This window comes from Anomaloglossus baeobatrachus, chromosome 10 (genome assembly GCF_048569485.1).
Source record: "Anomaloglossus baeobatrachus isolate aAnoBae1 chromosome 10, aAnoBae1.hap1, whole genome shotgun sequence".
NCBI classification, from domain to species: Eukaryota; Metazoa; Chordata; class Amphibia; order Anura; family Aromobatidae; genus Anomaloglossus; species Anomaloglossus baeobatrachus.
Window position 1 is genome coordinate 30,546,438 of NC_134362.1, and position 21,168 is coordinate 30,567,605.

The 21,168-nt window shown below is 46.8% G+C and overlaps 1 protein-coding gene across 1 annotated transcript in view; it reads right to left on the reverse strand.

Annotated features, from left to right (window-relative positions):
- NELL1 (neural EGFL like 1) overlaps nt 1–19,917 on the reverse strand; it is a 784,769-nt gene extending 764,852 nt beyond the window's left edge. Inside the window, exon 1 of the mRNA XM_075325359.1 lies at nt 19,604–19,917. Coding sequence (XP_075181474.1) covers nt 19,604–19,652 — 49 coding nt within the window. The 5' untranslated portion in view covers nt 19,653–19,917. The remainder of the gene's footprint in view (nt 1–19,603) is intronic.
- Between the last annotated feature and the right edge of the window lie 1,251 nt (nt 19,918–21,168).

The following is a 21,168-nucleotide window of genomic DNA, read 5'->3' on the forward strand; positions in this document are numbered from 1 at the left end:
AACATGGGCTTTTCCAGATAGAAGCATTACCATACTGGGGAGTGGCGGAGGACAACCTCCCTGTGGAGCGAAAAAGGACGACAAAGCGGTGGCGGAAAAAGAAGGACGACCCCCCCCCCCGGGAGCGGAGGCGGAGAAGGACGAACCCCCGGGGAGCGGAGGCGGAGAAGGACGAACCCCCGGGGAGCGGAGGCGGAGAAGGACGAACCCCCGGGGAGCGGAGGCGGAGAAGGACGAACCCCCCGGGGAGCGGAGGCGGAGAAGGACGAACCCCCCGGGGAGCGGAGGCGGAGAAGGACGAACCCCCGGGGAGCGGAGGCGGAGAAGGACGAACCCCCGGGGAGCGGAGGCGGAGAAGGACGAACCCCCGGGGAGCGGAGGCGGCGAAGGACGAACCCCCGGGGAGCAGAGGCGGAGAAGGACGAACCCCCGGGAAGCATCGGCGGACGACAAAACCCCCACAGGGGAGCGTCGGTGGATGACAAAACCCCCACAGGGGAGCGTCGGCGGGCTACAAACCCCCACGGGGGATCGGCGGTGGAGTACGAACCCCCACGGGGGGGGTGAGGGGAAATCGGCGGCGGACTATGAACCCCCCCAGGGGAGCGGTGGCGGACTACGAAGCCCCACGGGGCAGCGGCGGCGGCAGACTATGAACCCCCACGGGGGAGCAGAGGCGGACTGCGAACCCCCCAAGGGGAGCAGCAGCGGACGACGAACCCCCCAGGGGAACGGTGGCGGACGACAAACCCCCCAGGAGAGCTGCAAACAATTCTACTTTGGTCAAAACAGATTTTTTTTCTTTTTTTATTGCAATAAAAGCCACAGGTATCCAGACTCGTGCTGTTCCCCTCTCTGGGGTTTATTCATGTTTACATTGCAAAGCCATATTCAAAATAGGGAAAAAATATAATATATATTTTATTAATAATATTATTGGTGTATACAGCGCTGACCTTACTAACCACATGGAGCGAGTGGGATAGTCATTACCCCTTACAGGATTAGCAGACTCCATTCCTGAAACACACTGTGCTGCTGGTGAACATTACTTTGTCTGTGATCTCTAACTTACTACTTTCTCCTCAATCATGACACTGCCCTTCTTAGTATCATCGCATGATTACACCTACTAATACCTCCACAAAATCAACACACTTCTCTCCTGAAATACTCTGTTCTGCTGTTGACCGCAATCCTTTAATAATGTATCCTCCCGTCTGTGATCTCAATTTCCAGTCTCACATCGTGACCCGGTACTTGTCACATGCGGTATTTTCCTCACCAACAGGATCATATGAGTTAAAGGGAACCACTCACCTACTCACCTGTGTAGCGGTCCGATGCGCATCGCTGGTCCTGGTTCAGCGCCTCTTCTCTTCCTTCCATCGCCGTCCTCCTTCACGGCTCCATGTGGATGATGCATCCTACGTCATCCGCACAGTGCTCTCCATTGCGGTCCTGCGCAAGCGCACTTCTCTCTGCCAAGCTGAGGGCAGAGCAAAGAACTGTAATGCTTGGGGAAAGGTCAAAGAGCTCCCGAGCATGCGCACTGCAATACTTTGCTCTTTCCTCAGGATATCAGAGAGAAGAGTGCATGCACAGGAGAGCAATGGAGGGCACTGTGCGGATGACGTAGGACGCGTCATCCACACAAAGCTGAGAAGGAGGATGGCGTTCGCAAGGATAGAGGAGGCGCCGGACCGAGACCAGCAACACCCATTGGCCCAGAACGTATTCTTTAGATCAACGCGCTCTTCTCCTGAAATACTCTGTACTGCACTCCACCTTGCTCCTCCACTATGTAATCCTAAATCCGTGATCTCCCACTTGTCTCCACTTTGACACTCCCGATGCAACATGCAGCCCTATACTATCATCACCTATCAGAAGATCAACTTTTTAAACACTCTGTGCTGCTGGTGAGGAAATGGTGCCATCCAATATCCAACTTAAAAATTATTTGCATCATCACATGTGTAGGTATTACAAAGATATCATCTCCCACCTAAAAGTACAGAAATCTCCATTTAAGTTGTTAGATCCTGTCACCTGTCTGGATAAGTATCGAGTGTCATCTCACCTGTCACAATCACGCATAGACTGCACAAAACTAGACAGATGGCGGCAGATTATCAATTACTTGGGTCTGACTGCACAACTGGAGCTAAATAGTAACTGGTTAAACGCAAACTCAGATCTACAAAAAAAAAAAAAAATTAATTAAAAAAAAACAAACAGATCTAGATAGATAGATATATATATATATATATATACACACATACATACATACATACACACACACACACACACACACACATATATATATATATAATGTGTGTGTATATATATTACACACACACACACACACACACACACACACACACACGATGCACTAGGGAAACTGAGGACTTGACAAGTGGCATAGGGTAGATTAACAACACAGGGGAAAAAAAGGCAAATATTGAGGCCCCTAAGCAGTAAGAATGATTTTAAAAGTACCCTACTTTAGAATATTTGAGTGCCCCATTAAAACGTAATGATGCTCCTCTGATTACAATGATATCTAAGCAAAAACTACCAAGACCTGCTTGACTGTTATCCTTTTAACAGCAAACCCTGGACATTATTTTTCAGTCCATTGTCTCCTGGAAACTTGGAACAAAAGAATAAAAAAATTAAAAACTTTTCTTTCAAAAACAACACTATACTGTAATATCAATAAACATCCATAAACAGGCAGAATTCTGTTTCTAGAAGAAATCAGCCATGTTTCTCCAATATAGGACAATCCATTTAATATTCTGATAGTGCAACTCAGATTTAATGGGGTGGATTTGGACCCCATTATTGTTCCAGGCTACTCACAAGACCCCATTACGGTCCCTCAAACTAACATTTTTGCATCTTTTCCCATAAAATCAACTTGCGAGAAGAACATAGTCACACAATTCAATATTATATGGCTACATTCACAAATCCATTTCCATTGTCACATGTGTGCAAAAAGGGCCATTCTACATTTACACGTCATTCATTTTCATTTTCTCTCTGTTTTTCAAGGATCTTCATAGAATTTAATGGGCAAGTCTGATTTGTAAAACAGATGGAAAAAAAATAAAAAAATAAAAAAAAAAAATAGGACAGGCTGAGTCTCAGGGATTAGACACATAATTCTGCTCTTAAAACAGATGTGTCAATCAAACATTTTTTAAATGTGATCATTTATTTAAAAAAAAAATAAAAAAAATAAATAAATCATCACACAGATGTACAAATAATGTGTGAATACAGGCTAAATTTGATCTGGTCTGCCTGCAGTTTTCTATATCGCCATATATAGTGGCTTTACTACCGTATATAGGGTTAGTAATCAATAGTAGCAAAAGCAAAATATCAACAGTAAGGTAAATTAATGTAAACTACAGTTTAGCCGACCTCCAACAACTCTGCACATATCAAAGTATTAATTCATTCTGTAAAGCCTGCATACTCCACACAGACAATAAGCCTAAATGAAGAACAAATCTATAGAAATCATTATTGCATTGAAAACAATGAGGAAGATGATGTATTATGAATATCAGTGAATGAAACTATAATATGAGTCAAGGACTGCACTTCCCTAACCTTATAAACTGCTAAGTGTCCTCTTATAGAGCAATAAGTGTAAAATAACATATGTAGAGGGCCAAAATCTCACAGCCAAACATTGCAGTGAGGGCACCATATGCTGGAAATTAGGGCAAGGAAGAAGATTAGGAGAAATGACTTTGTATACAGAAGAGCAGGGGTGGAATGATCGCAGTCATCGCAACTGTGAATGGGCCCAGAGGTGCCTGCTGCCTGCTGGTCCCAGCCCCTGCTTCAGCTGGATGTGCATCCAGCTGAAATGCATTGTAGTGCAGAGACCCGTCGGGTCCCTGTACTGTGATACACACTGCCGGCCAAACAGAAGCCAGCAGCCTTTGTGGCGCCCTGGACAAGCCAGGACGTCACAGGTACTGCAACAACACACCCTACACCCCGGTTAGGAACACCGAAGTCAAACACAAATCCTTGTTGCCTTCCTCCAGGGACTGATGTCCACACCAGGTGGGGCGGAGCCAGGCGGTTGGCTCCACCCACCGAAGAGTTCACAGTCCTGGAGGCGGGAAAAGGAAGAGAGAACGGTTTGAGGAGTTGTAGAGGGAGGAAGTAGTAGTGGAGGAACCGACTGACCGTGTCCGGGTACGTGGCCCGGGCACCTGACAGCAAGGTTGGCAGACGGTGGTGACCGTCTGCAGGAGAGGCCGATTGACGCACAACCGTGAGGACCGGGGACGGGCGGTGGCCCGCCGGTACCGAACCAGGGAGCGAAGAGAAGCCAGCACCATCCGGCAGGGCATACGGACCCCGACCAGGCTAGGAGTCACCGTAAAACCGGTCAAATCCGTCAGCGACGGGAACTTCCGGGGTTTCCCAGCAGTAAAGACCCGACTGAAGGCAACCGTCCAAACCGGGAGGGAGATAAAGCTACCGCCAGAGCTAGAGCTCCCAGGGCCAGAGCCTGCGGGCAAAGGAAGGGCTCCCTTAGCCAACAAACCGCTGGGAAGCGGGCTATCAGTGGGAAGCCATTGGGGCCGAGAACAGAACACCGATGCAGGGAGAGACAGTTACCGCCAACCTACCGGGAGGGACCGCCGCAGCCGTCTGTGGGACTCGTCCATCCAGCCGTTTGTTTTACCGGAGACTCCATGTACATTACTGGCTGAGTAAGTACCACCGAGCCGTCTGGCACCGCGCTGCCCCGCGACCCTGCACCCGGCCAGGCCCCCACATCCCACCTTCCGACCTCCACCACCGGGCCCCGGGACCACCAAAAACCCCTCTACCCACGGAGGGGAGAAACATCTCAGCTGCTCCCCGTCAACGCTCCCGGGATCCCCGTACAGAGCAGCGGCGGTGTCCCAACCTCACCACAAACAGTGGGTGGCGTCACGGACAATACCCCTACACCAAACCACCCCTTTCACTCAGCGCCGCTCGAGTCCCCGGGATCCGGCCCACCGCTCGAGCCACCGACCGAGCGAGCAGCAGCAGCAGCCGGACCCAAGCAGTGGATGAGAGCAGCGCCCTCCCCGCCCGCGACACTTTCATCTGTGTCCCAGTGACTGAGGGCGGTGCATGGCAATGACATCATGCAATGCAATAGCACTGACACCAAAGAACGCTGCTGGTCACTGTGCGCTGGCTACACAGGAGGTTGTTGCATGACATGGGACCCAGGGATGTTCAGGATATTACATTGTTGCTTTTTGCATTATACAGAACGGAGGCATATTTACCAGGATGTGGACAGTAGATACCAGGAAGGAAACAGTATATACCAGAGGGGCCCAGTAGGCGGACAGTATACACCAGGAGGGGGGGGGGGCAGCAATAGATACCAGGAGGGGGGGGGCGGACAATAGATACCAGGAGAAAATGGGAAGGAGGTGTCGAGAACAATAGATATCGGGGGGAGCCCCCTCCAGGGGGAACGACACATACCAAGGGAAGGGGGGACAATAATAGCAAGAGGGGGGGGGGGGACAAAAAGATACCGGGAGAAGGGGAAGGGGGGGGGGGGGGGAACGACAACAGATACCAGGAGAGGGAGGGGGAAACAATAGATACCAGGAGGGGGGGGAGGGGGGGGAACAGTAAGATAGCCAAGAGAGAGAGGGGGGGGGGGAACAATAGATACCAGGAGGGGGGGGGAACAATAGGATACCAGGAGAGGGGGGGAAACAATAGGATACCAGGAGAGGGGGGAAACAATAGGATACCAGGAGAGGGGGGGGGCAATATATACAAGGAGGGGCTCAGGATGAGGTTATATATACCAGGAGGGTGAAATTTTTACCAGGATGGGGTTATATGTACACACGCACACCACACACACACACACACACACACACACGCGTAGGCTAGAATGGGGAACATATATACTAGTCTGGGGGACATATATGCCTGGTTGGGGGGGGGCACATTTACGAGGCAGGAGCCCGGGGTGGGGGACATTACACCATAATAAGGTGGGGTGGCAATTCAGAGGTCTTTGTAGGATTTAGAATGCTAAATGTATAAATAGCTCTGACCAACATAAGGGGGGGCCCAAATCCAAATTTTGCACCAGGGCCCATCAAACTCTAGCTACGCCCCTAAAGCAGAGGGATCATCTGAATAGGTTTTGAAGATGGTGAACACATCACCTCGTCAAACAAGACAAACACCCTTGTTTGCTAAAATGCTCTGTGCTGCTGTGACTGATATTTGCAGCAGCTGCGGTATGTCTTTCCACAGGTTTGCTTTCTTCTTCTTGTGTCATCATCTAATGAACAGTCAGCTCACAGTCCCCTCAAGATCAGTAAATTTATTTCCTGAAATACTCTGTGCTGCTAGGAACTCTAATTCCTCCGATCATTCGAATCCACTGACTAGATATAGAGAAAGAAAATAATGGCAAATACCACAAAGGAGTGAAAAAAGAAAACACCACACATCAGCTTCTGACTTATAAATTCTTAATAGCAGTGTGCAGGGTTTACGCTCGGCTAGCAGCGGTTAGCCACCTTTTATTTCTATAAATGCCTTTTACAAGGTTTTTAAACTGTATTTTGCCCACACAATTTATTTTGACAATATCTGTAATAAAACCAGAGGTTCAAAACGAAACAATCTCCATAAATCTATGCAGCACAAAGTTATATTAATGCCGCCACATGGGGTCTGCGATTTTAAAGGTGCGGGTAATAATAGCAAGTGAAATGCATTTTCAAGAGAAACAAGTTACAAAATCACATAGTATATACCATAGTATGTTCTCACATAAAGGAGAGCACAGAGCCTGGTGTTTCCTGCACAGGAGTGTAAAAAAATGCAACCTCCACAGAGCGCAGCTCCGGAGGTCCCAACACTACACTTCTCTAGCTACTGCTCCACCACCTGAGCAGAATGAGACCCCATATAAAGTTATAAGGGGCAGTATTATAGTAGTTATATTCTTGAGCATAGTGAGCAGTATTATAGTAGTTATATTCCTGTACATAGGGTAAGTATTATAGTAGTTATATTCTTGTACATAGGGGGCAGTATTATAGTAGATATATTCTTGTACATAGGGGCAGTATTATAGTAGTTATATTCTTGAGCATAGTGAGCAGTATTATAGTAGTTATATTCTTGTACATAGGGTCAGTATTATAGTAGATATATTCTTGTACATAGGGGCAAAATTATAGTAGTTATATTCTTGTACATAGGGGCAGTATTATAGTAGTTATATTCTTGTACATGGGGCAGTATTATAGTAATATTCTTGTATATAAGGAGCAGTATTCTAGTAGTTATATTCTTGTACATAGGGGCAGTATTATAGTAGTTATATTCTTGTACATAGGGTCAGTATTATAGTCGTTATATTCTTGTACATAGGGGCAGTATTATAGTAGTTATATTCTTGTACATAGGGGGCAGTATTATAGTAGATATATTCTTGTACATAGGGGGCAGTATTATAGTAGATATATTCTTGAGCATAGTGAGCAGTATTATAGTAGTTATATTCTTGTACATAGGGTCAGTATTATAGTAGATATATTCTTGTACATAGGGGCAGTATTATAGTAGTTATATTCTTGTACATAGGAGCAGTATTATAGTAGTAACATTTTTGTACATAGGGGGCAGTAATATAGTAGTTATATTCTTGTTTATAGGGGGCAGTATTATAGTAGTTATATTCTTGTACATAGAGGCAGTATTATAGTAGTTGTATTCTTGTACATAGGGGCAGTATTATAGTAGTTATATTCTTGTACATAGGAGGCAGTATTATAGTAGTTATATTCTTGTACATAGGGGTAGTATTATAGTAGTTATATTATTGTATATAGGGGCAGTATTATATTAATGTTCTTGTAAATAGGGGGCACAGTCTGAATAGAATTTCATAATGTCAGGATGTGTCAAAGGCAATTATAAGAATTATTATGGAAATGTGTGCGTCATATGAAATCCAACAGATGGAGAGAACTGAGTAACTGACTTCTAGTGGGTTTTTGGATGGATTTTGAAGACAAACCTGCCTACATCAACCCAACAGAGAATGAAGGGAACAAAACAGAGGCCCTATGAGCTCATGGTTGAAATAGAGGAGCCAAAAATCTGAACAGGAAGGAAAAAAATATTATTCATATTATTATTATTATTATTATTAAGTGACATATCGATGTAGCTGAGCTAAATATGAATATTGGTCTCGATTCCAATGATGATGATGATGATGCAGTAATATAACCTGCAATCTTATGATTATTTGTAGAAAGAAACCAACTCGGCTCTGCTACATCTCTCCAAATGTAAACATAATCAGTTATGGGAGATTAAGATCAAACTCCATGTTAGTCATGAAAATTTAAGGGCTTTGGTCAACAAATTGGACTGTTAGACACTGCAAGTGAATATTACAGGTCATTGTCCTCCACCAAAGGAGCACTCCCCTCCTGAAATACTTTGTGCTGCTGTAAGAGGTGGTCGCGTTACCCCCACTAATACTGTTCTTTATGCTATTCCTTGTGCTTTATGCTGAATCCTATAGAGAATGTGATAAGAAGTGCAGTTTCTCGATGTAGCAGAGCCGGGGCTGTGTGGTGGCCGGTGCCATCTAGTGGCCAAGAACGCAATGTAAGAGTATTTTGGTTACGAAATGTGTACTGTATTGTAAATGTATTAATGATATATTAGCCAGATAAGCGGAGGGTAACGGTTTTACAGATGTAGTAGTGTTAGACACTTTACGGTTGTAATGAGTTTAGAGTAAGGTGGAAGAAGGTCGTGACAGATGGCCAGCGGGTTGGTTGGAGAGACGGGCCTGGTGAGGACAGTTCTGCAGGAGGGTTCCTGGAGTGAGGACGTGGCCTTGTGTCTTGGGCCAGTCGGGAACCTGGAGGTATCATCCAAGGGTCTGGAGCCTATGGCTCTCCTCGGGATGGGCTTAGAAGAGTCCATTGACTAGACGGACATTGGGGCAGAGAACCTTGGACGGGTTAAAGGAAGTCGAGTCACTATAAGCCGTCAGGGGCAGAGGAGAGGACCTCAGTTGACCAAAGAGTAAAGAAGGGGAAAGAGTAGGCTTTGGCCCGGCGACTGGTGGATGAGGTCCCAGATAGCGGGATAGGCCAGACGGAGCACCCCAGGAGAAAGTGGCAGTAGAACCTGTTACGATCAATGAGGGGTGGCGAGCGTCCAGGGGTGGACCCACTGGACAGTCTACCAGACTCCCCCCAAAAGGTGCAACCAGCAGCGAACCTCTATAGAGGGACTGTATGGTGCACCAATGGAAGATCTAAATGCATGGCAGCCAGGGACCAGTAGAGATAGTCTCTTAAGGACGGGTACAGTCTCTTAACGTCAGATATAGAAGTCCACAATTGCAGCAGCTCGGAGATGGGGGCACAGAGGTGATGATACAGATATGATGATACAGCGGTGCAGGCTCAGATGTGGCAGCACACGGGTAATGGCTTGGATGTGGCAGCGCAGCGATGATGGCTCAGGCGTGTCGGCACAGGGGTAATGGCTCAGATGTGGCGGCACAGCAGTAATGGCTCAGGCATGTCAGCACGGGGGTAGTAACAAGCAGGCTCTAGGACAATACAGAGTCACAAGACTGGTACAAGGACTAGACAATGTACAGGGACCTGAGAACTAGCAACGCACAATAGGCAATATTGCTCAGGCACCTCCAGGCAGGGGACTCGGACTTAAATACCTTTAAGGCAACAGGTGACCTCTGGAACAGCTTCCGGGTAATAGGACACCGTCCCTTTAAGAAAGGGGCGCGGCGGCTACGCACACAGACCCTACAGCACTCACAGAAGCAGTGCGTACGGCTTGGAAGCAGAAAGATGCCAGGGCAGACCCCGGGACAGAAGTGGAGAGGATGGGGCCATCGTGCAGGACAGAGGGAGGAGGCCCCCGCTGGAACCTGGGAGCAGAGGTGTGCGGGAATACCACGCTAGGACCAGGCAGGTGAGAGGATGGGTGCCCCCGCCAGGGCCTGGGAGTGGGCACTACAAAACCGTAGAAGCGTGGCCATGTCTGTCATAATGGGCGGCGCGGTGGCTCAATGGTTAGCACTGTAGTCTTGTGGTGGCTCAGTGGTTAGCACTGCAGTCTTGTGGTGGCTCAGTGGTTAGCACTGCAGTCTTGTGGTGGCTCAGTGGTTAGCACGGCAGTCTTGCAGCACTGGGGTCCTGGGTTCAAATCCCACCAAGGACACTATCTGCAAGGAGTTTGTATGTTCTCCCCGTGTTTGCGGGGGTTTTCTCCGGGTTCTCCGGTTTCCTCCCACACTCCAATGACATACTGATAGGGAATTTAGATTGTGAGCCCCAATGGGGACAGTATTCCCGATGTATGTAGAGCACTGTGGAATAGGTTAGCGCTACATAAAAATAAAGATTTATTTTATTATTTATTTATTTTTATGATGGTGGAAGATAAAAATAAACTGTTCAACGTTTTGTCAAGAGAACCCCAGTGTCTACGACTGTGACCGGCTGCAGGGGGGGGGGGGGCGGGCGGACGGTGACCGGCTGCAGGGGGGGGGGGGGGGGTTCTCCGGTTTCCTCCCACACTCCAAAGACATACTGATAGGGAATTTAGATTGTGAGCCCCAATGGGGACAGTATTCCCGATGTATGTAAAGCACTGTGGAATAGGTTAGCGCTATATAAAAATAAAGATTTATTTTATTTTATTTATTTTTATGATGGTGGAAGATAAAAATAAACTGTTCAACGTTTTGTCAAGAGAACCCCAGTGTCTACGACTGTGACCGGCTGCAGGGTGGGGGTGGGGGGGCGGACGGTGACCGGCTGCAGGGGGGGGGCGGATGGTGACCGGCTGCAGGGGGGGGGGGCGGATGGTGACCGGCTGCGGGGGGGGGGGGGGGAACGGTGACTGGCTGCGGGGGGGACGGTGACCGGCTGCAGGGGGGGGGGCGGACGGTGACCGGCTGCAGGGGGGGGGGGGGGGGGGGGACGGTGACCGGCTTCCTTCACTGCTGGGTACTTTGGCTTTCAGTCGTTAGCTCTCCCATTCATCTCCCCTGCCCTCCTCCCGTTATGACATTGCCTGTCACACGCAGTCCTCTTCTCACTAATATGAGTGGACAGGGCACTGACTTGCACAAAGTCAACACACTCTTCTCCTGCTGCTATCATTCCCATGAGCTGAAAGGAAGAGCATAACATCCTGTACCAATCTCATAGCCCCGGGAAAGACATAAAGGGCTACAGAGGGTGCAGAACTATTCTTGCATACCTTAAAAGACCCAGAGACTTCACGTAACGTTGCGGACGCATTACAACAAGTGGCACGAGTTACAGATTTTGCACTGGAGCTCAGAAGCTTCAGCACAACGACCACAAATGAAAAGAGCGAGATGCCCGAATGCCTCCAGCAAGGGAGGAGTTAATCTTCTCTAATCTCCGGCACATGTCAAGTCAGTCGCTGCGTGCCGCAAATCTGAATAACTCCAAATCACAAGTGAAGCGCAGAGTAGATGATCCAATTTTATGTAAGTACCTTCTTACTTAGCTCTCCTGATTACGGGGTTAGCACCTGCAAATGGAAAACAATACTATTTTGAGCATTAAAATTCATGAGACTTGGACACCCAGCGCCAATCTCACTCCTGAAATGAAATCACATTAAGAAATGATTTCGCTGGGAGATGTTCATGGGGTAATTGCCGTTTTAAACATTATTACACGGAGGTTTAGTTTAGTTTTTTCCTTTGACTTAATTAGAATTTGATACAGATGTGACGCAATATACGAACATATACATGGCACACGCATCCACACAACTAGGCACACAACTAGGCGCACGCCTCCGCACAACTAGGCACACAACTAGGCACACGCATCCGCACAACTAGGCACACAACTAGGCACACGCATCCGCACAACTAGGCACACGCATCCGCACAACTAGGCACACGCATCCGCACAACTAGGCACACAACTAGGCACACGCATCCGCACAACTACGCACACGCATCCGCACAACTAGGCACACAACTAGGCGCACGCCTCCGCACAACTAGGCGCACAACTAGGCGCACGCCTCCGCACAACTAGGCGCACAACTAGGCACACGCATCCGCACAAATAGGCACACGCATCCGCACAACTAGGCACACAACTAGGCACACGCATCCGCACAACTAGGGACACGCATCCGCACAACTAGGCGCACGCATCCGCACAACTAGGCGCACGCATCCGCACAACTAGGCGCACGCATCCGCACAACTAGGCGCACGCATCCGCACAACTAGGCGCACGCATCCGCACAACTAGGCGCACGCATCCGCACAACTAGGCGCACGCATCCGCACAACTAGGCGCACGCATCCGCACAACTAGGCGCACGCATCCGCACAACTAGGGGCACGCATCCGCACAACTAGGGGCACGCATCCGCACAACTAGGGGCACGCATCCGCACAACTAGGGGCACGCATCCGCACAACTAGGGGCACGCATCCGCACAACTAGGGGCACGCATCCGCACAACTAGGGACACAGCTCCCCAATACGTGGAGACAAAAATATATGCAAATGGAGATATACACTACCAGTCAAAAGTTTAGACACACCTCGACTAGCAATGGTTTTTGTTGGAATGTGCATGTTGTAGATTCACACTGAAGGCAGCAAAAAAATCACACACTAAGGCCCGTTTCACACATCAGTGAAAAACACAGATGTTTTTCACTGGCGTGTAAAACACGCACATGTCCCTGCGTGTGCCGAAAATCACGGCACACGTGGGTTGTCTAAGTGCAATCCGGGCTCCGTTCTCCGTGGCCTGTGATTGCACTTAGAGATTGTGCTGAATCCTCCTGCGACGCAGCATCCGGCCGGCGGTGACCCCTGCAGCAGCTGCTTCCGGGTCGGCTGTGTCGCGCATAATGAATATGCGCGACAGTAATCAGCCGGCACAGAAGGAGCAGGGAGAACGGGCTGCAGAGGACATCGCTGGACGCCGGGTGAGTTAAAATGTTTATTATTTTAAAAGCACGTTTTTTTCTGGCACGTGTTTCACGGACCACACCACTGCGTGGTCCGTGGAACATCAGTGATGCCAGAAAAAAATGGACATGTCTCCGTGCAGCAATCACGCACACGCGGGTACGCTGCACGGAGACACGTGCAGTGACAAATCACTGACGTGTGAGCAGACCCATTCATTATAATGGGTCTGCGTATGTCAGTGATTCTGGTACGTTTAAAAAAAAAAGCACAAACGTCCCAGAATCACTGACGTGTGAAAGGGGCCTAAGGAACAGATGTGGAAACAAAGTGAAGAAAAGTGTGAAGCAAACCAGAATGTGTTACACCTTAGCTTCCTCATAGCATCCCCTTTAACTCTTATGACTAAATTTACAGCCCCTTGGTTTCTCTCCAGCAGCTTCATCGGGTCGTCACCCGAATGGCTTTAAACAGTTCTGAAGGAGCTTCTCCAATGCTGAGAACTTGTAGACTACGTTGCCTTCACTCTGCGTCCAACTCGTCTCAAACCTTCTCCATTGGGTTGAGGTCAAGTGATTGTGTAGGACATTTCCTCTGAGGCAACCTCCATCCCTCTCCTCCTTGGTTATATAATCTGGAGGTTTGTTCTGGGTCATTGCCCTGTTGTAATGCAAATGATGGTCCCACTAAGTCCAATTCAGATGGTTTGACATGTTGGTACCAAACAAATCTCACATTTTGACTCATCTGATCACAGTACATATTTCCACTCATCTAATGTCCAGTCCTTGTGCTGTTTGGCTCCAAAAAGTTTTTTCTCGTTTGTGATCCTCAGAAGTGGCTTTTATGCAGCAATTCAATGATAAAGTTCTGCTTCTCCCAGTCTTTTGTGGACAGATGATGTTCAGATGTTCTGCTACATCATGTTTCTTTATCATTTATGAAAGCCGTATTCTATGATGCATTTGTGGTTTTGGGGGACTGGTAAGGCCGCTTTCACACATCCGGTTTTTGCAATCAGGCACGATCCGGCAAAAAAACCCTGATGCGACGGATCCGGTGGAAAAAAACTGATCTGTCACATCAGTTTTTTTCCATGCGTTCCTTCCGTTTTTTGATGGATCCATTATACAACATGCAGGACGGCGCCAGATCCAGCATGGTCCGTTTTTTTGCCGGAGACAAAAAACGTTGCATGCCGAGTCCTTTCCAGCAGCTGGATGAAGAAATTTTGCCGGATCCTGCGGACGCCGCATGCAACGCAAGGCCATCCAGCACAATCCGGCGCTAATACAAGTCAATGGGGAATAAAACTGATCCGGCGCCGGATCCATTTTATCCGCATTTTGCCGGATTGTGCTTGATGGCAAAAAACGGATGTGTGAAAGCAGCCTAACTCGGATGAACTTATCCTCTGCAGCTATGTTAATTCTTCATCTTCATAAAGCTAGCTCCATAATATCAACTGATCGATTTAATGGCTGTACTTGAGGATACATTCAAAACTCTAGAACTTTTCCAGATTGAATGACGTTCGTGTCTTAACCTAATGATTGCTTGCCATTTCTTTTTACTTAGTCAAGTGATTTCTGCCATATTCTGGTTTAGAACAGTTGTGGAATAAGACTAACTCAGCATTGTATGGATCTTTGTACAAACACTACTGCTGGAAGGCACACTTGATGGTCGCAAACACTTTCTGAGAGTCAATTATTGCACAAATTAACTCTCAAAAAGGCAACCTGTTCTTCAAAAGCCGTTCCGGATGAAACTACTGGAGAGAACACCAGGCGGGAGTAAAAACGTCATCATAGTGGAAGGGGGTACTTAGAGGAACCGAAGACGTATCACACATTCTCATTCATGTCACACAAGTTTCTTAATCCTTGTTGCCATAGGTCTTTCTTTGTTGTTTTGCCGTCAACAGTCTGAATCTACAATGTGCACATTTCAATAGGAGCAAAAAAAAAAAACAAAACAAAACATTGCATGAACAGGTGTGTCCAAACTTTTGACTGTACATACAGACATATATAGAGACAGGCATTACTAACATTCTGTACATGAGTGCAACTATACAAAAGTGGCAGGTACATATATATATACACACACATATATATATATGCATACATACACACACTGATGAGCAAAAGGGTATTGCACTACATTGTTACAGTTTTGCTCCTGGTGGTGGGAAAAAAAAAAAAAAAAAAAAAAAGGAATCTTTTCATTCCCGTATACTACAAATTACAACCTGTTCTCACATTGCCTAATAGCTCAGTGTGTTATTAGGATCATTCCCAGCAAATGGTCACTGGTTTGAATCAAGGAACCGCCATGAAGAAGATTTCCCAAGAAAAGAGAAACTGCATCATCCAGCTCATCGATGGCGGTTTCTCGGCCAAGAAAATTGCCAAACTTAATCATGTGAGGCCATGACAGGTGGAAGAGTACGAAATGGAGACTGTCCATCCATTCAAAAGCCAAGAGGTGACGTCCAGGCAAAATACCAGAGTCAACAAGTCGCTCATCACAAGGTCTATCAGTTATGGAGCAAAAAACCCAGCATTGGAGGCGGCTTCGTAATAGTGAGATCTCAGACGTCCATGCTGGCGTCAGGAAGGATGGGGGTCTCAGTGCTGAGCTATATGTGAGGATCCTACAAGATGAATTACTTCATACACTCGAGTACTGTGTGGACGACATGGTGTTCCAGCAAGACAACGACTCGAAGCATACACCAAGATTGGGGAAGAAATGGGTCAATGACAATGAAGTAGAGGAGCTGGATTGTCCCCAGACCTCAACCCAACCCAACACTTGTGGGTAGAGTTTAAGATAAAGCTGTATACATCCCCAAGAGACCCGACCAGTATACACCAACACTGGGAACGTGGAGAAGAGACTGGGATCAGATTTCGGTGGAGATATGCTTGAATCTGGTCGAGAGCCAAGAAGGATTCAGGGAGGGAGAAAGCCAAAAGGTGGATTTACAAAATAAACATTTAGATTTTTAGGAGAAAACCAGTAACATGACAAGAATCTGCATAACTAATCATCTGCAAGTCACATTTATGTATGAGGTAGCCAAGATGATTGTCTATATAATGAAGGTCGTCTCACGCTCAGAGCTGTAGAGGATGATGAGATATGGAACCTGAAAGTCAAAAGCTCAAAACATTGTTACCCTTTTGCTTGTCAGTACATAAAGCTCCTTACAAATGGGCATATACACACACATATAGATACATCATACCAGACAAATATATATATATATATATATATATATAGGAATACATCAGCACACACAGAATGTATACGGGTATATAAATATATCAGAACATGAGAGATGGGAACTGTTCGTTTTGCTACATTATTAGCACCCAATCTCGCTGAATGCATCTTCTTGGTTACACATCACCAGTTCCGGGTTTTCTAAAACAAAACCATGTCCTTTTTTTCTTAAACCATGCGTGTGTGTGTGTGTGCCGCCTTATACCATGGAGGGGGCGTATGAACCCACACAAGTCTGTACATAAAGGGCAGAGTTAAAAGGTTAGGAAACACCCAATTACCGATGCACTATATATACACATGGAGGTCAGTACGACGCCGGGGCCCGGCGCTGATGCAGAATGATGCGACTATCGTCCACATGTTTTAGGATTGCATCTTAAAAACGTTGGGAAGAATAAAACCTGGACCAGAATTGCGTTACCTCCCATCACACCGGTCTTACATATACATGCATTACAACCTATGGAACTACTATGGGTAACACTGACGTTCGGGGCGCGGTGTAGTATATGCAATGCTGCAAACTTTTTTGCCAAAAAATTGGATTTGGATGCCAAAAGGGAATAATGGCAGATCCTAATTCCAGAGGTTTCCTTCACTTGTGGCAAAATTTCGATTTACTGCCCCAAACTTGGGATCCAATTATGTAATGAGTACACAGGGGTGCTCCAAAGTACAGGGGGGGGGGCACCCTCCAAAAAAGGTACAGGGGAGGGGGGCACCCTCCAAAAAAGGTACAGGGGAGGGGGGCACACTCCAAAAAAGGTACAGGGGAGGGGGGCACACTCCAAAAAAGGTACAGGGGAGGGGGGCACCCTCCCAAGTACAAAAGGGGGGCACCCTCCCAAGTACAAAAGGGGGGCACCCTCCCAAGTACAAAAGGAAGGCACCCTCCCAAGTACAAAAGGAAGGCACCCTCCCAAGTACAAAAGGAAGGCACCCTCCCAAGTACAAAAGGAAGGCACCCTCCCAAGTACAAAAGGAAGGCACCCTCCCAAGTACAAAAGGAAGGCACCCTCCCAAGTACAAAAGGAAGGCACCCTCCCAAGTACAAAAGGAAGGCACCCTCCCAAGTACAAAAGGAAGGCACCCTCCCAAGTACAAAAGGAAGGCACCCTCCCAAGTACAAAAGGAAGGCACCCTCCCAAGTACAAAAGGAAGGCACCCTCCCAAGTACAAAAGGAAGGCACCCTGCCAAGTACAAAAGGAAGGCACCCTCCCAAGTACAAAAGGAAGGCACCCTGCCAAGTACAAAAGGAAGGCACCCTCCCAAGTACAAAAGGAAGGCACCCTGCCAAGTACAAAAGGAAGGCACCCTGCCAAGTACAAAAGGAAGGCACCCTGCCAAGTACAAAAGGAGGGCACCCTCCCAAGTACAAAAGGAGGGCACCCTCCCAAGTACAAAAGGAGGGAACCCTCCCAAGTACAAAAGGAGGGAACCCTCCCATCGCCGCCATCTTGAATAAAACTAAGTATTCCTGAATATTTACACATCCTTCGCCCAAACCAATTCTCATTCCATCACACATCTAGTGAAAAATCCCCTCCGCTATGCGTATATACCCCCATCCCATACTAACCCCTAGACAGACAGTAGCCCCAGATAAGTTTCCTTCTTGGAGCCTCCAGTCCCCCAGACTTATTAAGAAGTCTACCCCTGTACTCCAGCTTCCCCCAGACTGAAAATACATAAAATATTAACAGGAAATTATTCTCCTGTGGACTTTTTCTATTGCTAATCAAGAAAACGCTGGCGATAGGAATCCTTTGATGGGTGGTGAGCGGTCTTCTGGCTAATTCACCTGTGTAAAACACTTCAAAGAACACAATCCAGAGCCTAAGGCAAGGAGACTGGGATTTGGGCAAGGCGTTCGGATACTTTTGGTTCATAGAAGCAAAAATATATTTGTTTGATAAATAGTATATTATTCAATTCTTATTTAATAAACGCACAAGTTCTGCTGCTTCCAAGTGCGGAGCAGACTCCAGAGCGGTGGTGCAATGAGGACCCCAACAGATAACCTATATTACTGCCGATTAAAGTGCGTATTAATGGAAACATGGCCATTTCTGTGCAGATGATGGCACGGCTGTCAGTGCCCCCCTATGCAGTCCGGCACCATTACCCAGTGACAGGGCTGTCATTCCAGAAAATCATCATGTCTGGAACATTTAGCACATCTAGGTGATGGTCACATTGCATACACCAATCTGGAAGTGATTGGGAGCAGCCTATACAGGTGTCATATTGGGGAAGGTGTGCACCATCCAGATAACACAGTGGTCACACATAATTGTCTCCTTACATGACATTTGCAGGCTCATGCCCATTATTAATGAGCAACACAGGCAGCTGACATTTAAATGAGATCTCAGGAAAGATTATAGACATCCCTGCAGTGGCTGATTGCATTGACTTTCAGTGAAGCTGATGTCCTACATGGTGGAAGGTGACATCTGTCATTGCAAAGATGGACCGTCCATAGAAGGAGCAGAGGAGGCAATTAGAGATTTGGAAATAGAAACTTTTATGTGTAAGTAGGATTAGTGCAATGGTGCCAGGGATGAAGGGCGCAAGTGTATAATTGACCCTTTGATGTGACTCCATCCACTTGACTGTGCCCCTTGTAAGTGATGGTGAGATGGAGATTGCCAGCATTTGTCCAGTAGGTAATGATAGAATGGAAGACTGGCACCTTGCAAAGGTAGAGCTGGCATGCCTGACTGTGCCCCTTGCAAGTGATGATGAGATGGAGATTGCCAACACTTGTCCAGTAGATAATGATAGAATGGAAGACTGGCACCTTGCAAATATAGAGCTGGCATGCCTGACTGTTGACTTGTAGGACAAGAGGTACCAAGCATAGTCCCTGCAATGCAAAGCAAAAATTACCATGCAAAGACCAGGCACTTCCAGCTGTGCCATGCAGTGATATACCAGGCGAACTAGCAAAGACCCAATTACCCACCCTGCCAGCAAAGAACAAAGCTGCAGCTTGAACAGCAAGTATAGGATAATAGAGACAATGGTAGAATAGATGTCACCTGCACAGCACAATGCATCCCCATCTACACCCAGGGGCAAGCAAAAAGCAGTGGTCAAGTGCAACTGAGACTGTGAGCTGCTCCACACACCCTGCAAGCTACAAAGCCTCCACAGTGGCCAACAGGGCAATAGGAGAATCCCTGCCACCTGCCCATCACAGCAGCCAGTGCCAGTCCTCTGCCCATCTTACCTGCTTTAGCTGTGAGCACACAAGCCAGCAATGCAAACATCCCATCCATTTGTATCAGGCGCAGAATTGTTCCCCAGTTTGGAAGCAGCAAATAATCCTCATCCAGGTTGTTGGAGACTGAAAGTTGTGCAGCTCCCTGGAAGGCTGGTGTGAGACTGAAGCTTTGCAAGCTCCAGGAGAATGAGATCTGGGCGCACACCACTAATCAATGAGGGGGGAGCTGAACAACAAGCCCCAGGACTGCACCACACTGCAACACCCACCCTGGGATAGGAGCATGCCCCTGAGAGGACTGATCACCTCATCCAGAAATACCACGGTGCATGCATGTGCCAGGGTGCAGGAGGGAAGCAGAGGAGGATGGAAGCGATGCTGCACCCTGATGGGAGTTTTGGTTCAGCCCCACATCTGAAACTCCAGCATATAGATAGAGGTTGTGCAGAAAGGACTGAGATCAGTAATTATCACTCATCTGCTATAGGCACATTACTCAGGGGCTCACTGGATCCATGGGGGGATCAGATGTGGATTTTACAAGCAGCAAAGGTACAAAAGCAAATGTGCAATTTATAGGATGATACATTTTGCTACAAGTTTCTGCAAAGGTCAAAGCAGTGGAAATGGTATTCGATCCATGTACTAGAAGAGAACAATATTCTGCTGGTAACTGTAAATAGAATGTATCATTTACTACAAACAATGAGTATTGTATCCTGCACTGGAAACAATATAGTTTCCAGTGCAGGATACAACATAATAATGTAGTAATATAGCAAATGGCACAAAAACAATGCTGAGTAATGTATCCTGCACTGAAAACCATAGAGAACAATGTGCCATAAACTGGAAAGTATAATATATTACTATATAGCAAATGGCACAAAAACAATACTGGGTAATGTGTCCTGCACTGGAAACCATAGAGAACAATGTGCCATAAAATAGAAAGTATAATGTGGTTATATAGCAAATGGCACAAAAACAATACTGAGGAATGTGTCCTGCACTGGAAACCATAGAGAACATTGTGCCATAAACAGGAAATAATAATGTAGTAATATAGCAAATGGCATAAAAACAATACTGAGTAATGTGTCCTGCACTGGAAACCACAGAGAACTGGAAAAAAACATGGTGCTCTATATAGCAAATGGCAATAAAACAATATGAGTTTTGTATCCTGCACTGGAAACCATAGAGAACTAGAAAGAACAATGTGCCATAAACGGGAAATAATAATGTAGTAATATAGCAAATGGCACAAAAACAATACTGAGTAATGTGTCCTCCACTGGAAACCATAGAGAACAATGTGCCATAAACTGGAAAGTATAATATATTACTATATAGCAAATAGCACAAAAACAATACTGAGTAATGTGTCCTGCACTGGAAACCATAGAGAACTGGAAAAAACATGGTGCTCTATATAGCAAATGGCAATAAAACAATATGCGTTTTGTATCCTGCACTGGAAACCATAGAAAACTGGAAAGAACAATGTGCCATAAACGGAAAATAATAATTTAGTAATATAGCAAATGGCACAAAAACAATACTGGGCA